The 6,000-nt window shown below is 38.3% G+C and overlaps 1 protein-coding gene across 1 annotated transcript in view; it reads left to right on the top strand.

The window, feature by feature from the left end:
• The window catches only part of slc1a7a (solute carrier family 1 member 7a), a 25,699-nt gene extending 21,687 nt beyond the window's left edge, over positions 1-4,012 (top strand). The window contains exons 7-11 of the mRNA XM_016478033.1: positions 974-1,207; positions 1,498-1,692; positions 2,544-2,678; positions 3,012-3,111; positions 3,217-4,012. Coding sequence (XP_016333519.1) covers positions 974-1,207; positions 1,498-1,692; positions 2,544-2,678; positions 3,012-3,111; positions 3,217-3,489 — 937 coding nt within the window. The 3' untranslated portion in view covers positions 3,490-4,012. The remainder of the gene's footprint in view (positions 1-973; positions 1,208-1,497; positions 1,693-2,543; positions 2,679-3,011; positions 3,112-3,216) is intronic.
• The last annotated feature ends 1,988 nt before the right edge of the window (positions 4,013-6,000 follow it).

The following is a 6,000-nucleotide window of genomic DNA, read 5'->3' as shown; positions in this document are numbered from 1 at the left end:
CGCTTAATATGGCCGCTCAATCGCAGGAAGCCCCGCCTTCTGAATGAAAGAGCCAATCTCTAATCGGTAAAGGTCACTGCAGCTGCCGTTAGAAGTCCAGGTTGCTATAGAAACCAGTGGCGGCTCGTTGGTTTTAAAATAGAGGAGGGTAATTTACGTCTCTATGATGATTGGTTGATATACCAGAAGGGAGGCTAGCCTCCCTTACGAGGTGTCTTTTCTCAACACTCCTCAGCGCTGAAAGTGAACAATTGATGCTGATTGGCTATTTTTTTTTTACCAACGGAGGCACGAGAGCTCAGTGCTCGCTCGGCCTCCCCCTCCCCTTCTCTATCACCTGGCGGTTGTAATTACATCAGCAGATTCGGCACATTTGCGATAGAAAAGCGGCGCTTTCCAACTTCAGTAACATGTTATGGTATTACAGCTGTGAAATTACAAACAAAAAATACATGTTCTGAGATATGAACTGAAATGAATTGTGAATTTTATTAACATTAAATCGTCCTCCTCCCATTTTCACCTCAAAACTTTGGGGAAGCTGTGCCTCCCCTGCCTCCCCACGACGAGCCGCCACTGATAGAAACAGTCAGCGTTCTGAGACGTGCGCTTAGGACTGAGCATGCACACTGGCTGATCTAGCCTGAAAAATACGTTTTTTATAACGTGTTTCAAAGATGGCCGCCGAGTGACATGACTTGCCTTAAAGGGACTTTGTTATATCTTACAAGTCAGACTCTTTTCTCAGAATTGCTGAGATATTTTCTCTCAATTGTGAGTTTATACCTTGCAATTCTGACTTTATCTCTCAGAATTCTGAGTTTATATGCAATTCACAATTACCTTTTTTATATGCTGCGCAGTTTGAGCCTTAAAAAATTCAGCACTGCACCAGTATTTGCACCAAAATACCGTGTGCAACTGTTCAGTGAATTCCCCCTGAATGGCATCTATTTCTGATGTAATACCTCAGGTACTTCCCGTTTGGGATTGTGTTTCTGGTGGCGGGAAAGATCTTGGAAATGGACGACCCCTCAGCTATGGGGAAGAAACTTGGCTTCTACGCCATCACTGTGGTCATGGGGCTGGTGCTTCACGGCCTGTTCATCCTGCCTTCCATGTATTTCTTCATTACGAAAAAGAGCCCCATCGTCTACATCCGAGGGATTTTACAGGCCCTGCTCATCTCATTAGCTACTTCATCCAGGTAACCGCACCTTCATGCAATTCATAGTTTGAGCTAAGCCCTGCTAGATGATAACAGAACACTTACCAACTTTGTAAATGTTTACCAAGAAAAACTGCCCATCATCACTATACAGCTGAGGATCACACACTACCAGACATTCAAATTGTTCCAAACGCACCAAACTCATGCAGAAACAGGCACCTCATTGCTAGAAGACGCATAACAAATGAAAACAAAAAGTTGTGTATTTCAGCCTTGAATTAAAAGTAGCACAAATGTAAATGACAAACTCTTGTGTTGTACTCCAGCTCTGCCACGCTGCCTATCACCTTTAAGTGCCTCCTGGAGAACAACCACATCGACCGCCGCATCATTCGCTTCGTACTTCCTGTTGGTGCCACTATCAACATGGACGGCACTGCCCTATATGAGGCTGTGGCAGCCATTTTTATCGCTCAAGTCAACAACTACGAGCTGGACTTTGGACAGATCATCACCATCAGGTAGGGTAAGATGCCCCTTTTGACCATAGATCTTGTCTGGTCAGATTTATGCTCTAATTAATCTTGACTATTCATCTGAATATGAACATTTGTGATTGTTCCATCCGAACAGTTTTCATTTCTTCTTTTTCTTTTCTTTTTTTTTGTTGTCAGTGGATAATAATAGTATTATTGTTTGTAATACTACTACTACTACTAATAATAGCAATAATAATAATAATAATAGTAATTATTATCATTATTATATGTTATATGTTGTTTAGTAACTCCATCAATGACATGCACATTTTAAACTTCATTGTTAGTTCCTTTGTTGCGACTCACCAACTGGTGGAATTCGCTTAATTTATTAATATATTTATTTTTTTATATTTATTTATTCATATATTAATTTATGATGATATGACATAATTTATTAATATATTAAATATGGATAAATTGAGTGATATACATATATAAAATATACATATAATTATAATTCAGATGTATCTTTTTTTATCTAATAATCAGTGGTAGAGCATTGCGTTAGCAGCGCAAAAGGTCGTGGGTTCAATTCCCAGGGAACACACATACTGGTAAAAAATGTATAGCCTGAATGCACTGCAAGTCGCTTTGGATAAAAGTGTCTGCTAAATGCATCAATTAATTAATTAATATTTTTGACAGGATTCTGTTATTTACCTTTCATTATTTAAGAAATTTGTCAAAAACATACATTTAGTATTTAACATTAGTGCCAAATCATAACGATAAATTATTTAAAAATATATATATATCTTACGAAAAGATATCAGTAAGTTCTTTCTCATTCTGTATTTTGTGAATCATTTTTTTTTTACTTTTTACTTTAGCATCACAGCTACAGCAGCCAGTATCGGAGCTGCTGGCATTCCACAAGCCGGCCTGGTAACCATGGTGATAGTGTTAACCTCAGTGGGACTTCCTACAGATGACATCACTCTTATTATCGCTGTGGATTGGGCCCTGTAAGTCTCTCTCTCATTCATTCATTTCCATTGTAAATGTAGATTTGTGATGTAGAATGTAGAAATGTAGACCAGCCAAACTGCTACTCAAAACTAGCCCAATCACCTTCTGGGGCAAATTGGCTATCAAAAATCGTTCCAAAATCATGTTTAGGTGAGTCAAAACCTCCTACCTCAGTCGAAATCACATTCCAGGGGGGGAGACCTGCAGCAACAGTATACAAGTAGTCCAATTCCATATTGGTATTTGGCAACACTTGATGTTGGTTAAGATTTATGGTTGAGCTTTATCAATAACTTTTTAAATATGAGGTTTACTTGTGTGTCTGTTAGGGATCGGTTCAGGACGATGGTGAACGTGATGGGTGATGCTCTGGCCACAGGAATCATGGCACACATATGCAGAAAAGACTTCGTGAAGGAGGGCGAGGAGGTGGGAATGAGTTTGTAGAGGTTGTTTGAAATAATAACACGTTGCATGTGGACTCGAACGTCCATTGCACTATAAAAATGACGATTTCACCTCTTCTCTTCACAGATTCCACTCATCTGTGAGACCAAGCCCATGATCAGCATCCAGCAGATGATGTCCTATCAGAAAAATGGCTGCTTCCAGCCCCCTCCGCCGGGCCCCATGAGGAAACCCGAGCACCTGTCTCCCGACGTGGCCCGTCTCATGCAACTGGAGGAGGGCATCAGGCCCCCCGACAAGAACAAGTCCCCTCACCTGTCTCCACACCATTACAAACGAGACCATAAAGACAAAGACCACTGTACCATAGACATGAATGGTCTGGAGACCAATGTCTAGACTCCTTCACAGACCAGAACTGAGCTGCAAGATGCCAGCCGTTCTCCTTCTCTACCTTTGGATTTGTGTGTGAATGTCTTTTAGGGAATTTCACGACGGGAAGCTGAAGCGATCAGGGGCCGTGAATCTTTGGACCTGCTGAGGGGATTCACTGAACGCTGTTGACCCCGGAGGCTGAGCTCCTGGCCGAAGTGTGTGGAGGAAGATCGGTGTACGTATGAGTGCTACTGTCATTGTCCTTTCTCTGTGATCCACAGGAGAGAAGAACAACACTCTTCATGGACAGCTTGTCTGAGGAATGTGGATATGTGTTGTTTTATTATGCTGCTGAGATCTTTTTTTCAACTTCAGAAAGGTTCTTTTCGAAGCTTTCTCTGTTTAATTCTGCTCTTTCAGTAAAAGAGGGAGGAAAAAACTGTCCCCTGAAGAAGATTTAACCACCAGTGATCACATTCAGTGGCCCCAAGAAGTTTTTGGACACTTGGGCCCGGTTTCATAGACAGGGCTTAGCCTAAGCCAGGATTAGACCATAGTTCAATTAGGACACTTAAGTAATTTTTATAAACATGCCTTAGAAAAAAGTATTACTGGTGTGCATCTTAAGACAAAACAAAGGCACTGACATGTTTTAAGATCAGTCAGTGCAAGTTTCTTTCAGTTGAAACAGCTCAGATTTACATTTTAGTCTAGGACTTGTCTGTGAAACTGGGGGTTGTAGAATTAAAAGTGTCCAAATATCAGTGCATTATATCAGGGATTTAGGCCTCTACCTCCACCCAGAGCTGTAGACAACCCTGAAACTTAAAGATTGCTACAGCTTAGGGCTTAACATAATAAATAAATATATATATAGCGAGAGAGAGAGAGAGAGAGAGAGAGAGAGAGAGAGAGACTTAAAATGCAAAAACCTCCAAGTCTGATTTTGAGTCTGAGATTTTTCTTTTAAACGGGTCATATGATGCTGCTAAAAATAACATTATTTTGTGATAAAAGTTACACCTTCTTTCTTTGCGTGCACATTTGGGCGGCGTTATGCAAATCTTCCCACATCGTGATGTAGATATGTGGGGGCGTGTTAGAACGAGCAGTTTTAGGTAGGCGTGGTTGACTCGTAACTTTTATAAAGAATATATCTTTGGATTTGAGACTTTAGTCTTTGCAACTTTACAGATCTTCTTTATGCACCAAGAGCTTGTAACACTCCAAAGAGAAAGGAAAAATTGAAATCGCATCATATGACCCCTTTAAATTAGTATTTTGATCAGGCTCCTATGAAAATAACATTGGACATTTGAAAATAAGGCATTCAATAATTGACTAATAACCTTTTCTTTGCCATTAAAGTGAAATTACTGAACCTAAATATAGGAGTCTGATAAAAAATGCTCAATTAAAAGAAAAAAATCCCAGAAAAATCTTTGAGGTTTTTGCATCTGAAGAAGTCCTTCATATACATAAAAGCCTGTTTTGACATAAAAAGTATTTGGAAACTTTCTGGCTGTCAAACATTAGAACGATCATGTGACACTGAAGTAATGATGCTGAAAATTCAGCTTTGCATCACAGGAATAAATGACATTTTCTCATTTTATCAGGTTCCTCTGCCAGGACGCATGTGTGAGTTGATATTATACATACACAAAAAAAAAATCAGCAAAACACCAGTTGGTTAAAAGTTAGTTTTGAGACAAGATGTTTATAAGTTAGTAAGAAAAGCTCCAGCATCATTTGTTTGTAGATGCTGTTTGGCTTGATCTTTTGTTATCTAATGCACTGTCGTTTATTGATTATTTATACAAATTAGACTTTTTTTAAGTGTACAAATATTTTTTGGGAATACTGTAAATATATATAGATGTATACACGCACTACCGTTCAAACGTTTGGGGATCAGTAAGATTTATTTTAAAGAAATTAATACTTTTATTTAGCAAGGATGCACTAAATTGATCAAAAGTGACAGTAAAGCCATTTATAATGTTACAAAAGGTTTATATTTAAAACAAATGCTGTTCTTTTGAACTTTCTATTCATTTAAGCATTTGGAAAAAAATTTATCAGTTTCCACAAAAACAGGAAGCAGCACAACTGTTTTCAACATTGATAATAACAAATGTTAAATCAGCATATTAGAATGATTTCTAAAGGATCATGTGACACTGAAGACTGGAGTATTGATGTTGACGATTCAGCTTTAAATCACAGGAATAAATTAATTTTTTTAATAAATTACAATAGATTTTAGATAGCAATAGATATTTTAGATTAGAATTAAAAAAAAAAAAAATCTGTTTAAACAAAGGCTATCTTAATGAGCATAAGATACTTTTTTCCAAAAACATTAAAAAAAAAAATTCTTACCAACCCCAAATGTTTGAATGGTATTGTTTGCATATTAACAGACCTGTAACTCTTCAGGAGGATGGTTTCTAACCCCTGCTCTAGTGTATAACGTCTTGACATGTTCAGATTTCAGGGCAAGCCCAACTAAAATGAACACAAACTTCTGTG

The sequence above is a fragment of the Sinocyclocheilus anshuiensis genome, unplaced genomic scaffold (assembly GCF_001515605.1).
Source record: "Sinocyclocheilus anshuiensis isolate Anshui unplaced genomic scaffold, SAMN03320099.WGS_v1.1 scaffold436, whole genome shotgun sequence".
NCBI lineage: Eukaryota > Metazoa > Chordata > Actinopteri > Cypriniformes > Cyprinidae > Sinocyclocheilus > Sinocyclocheilus anshuiensis.
This window is presented reverse-complemented; position numbering and strand designations above follow the sequence as displayed.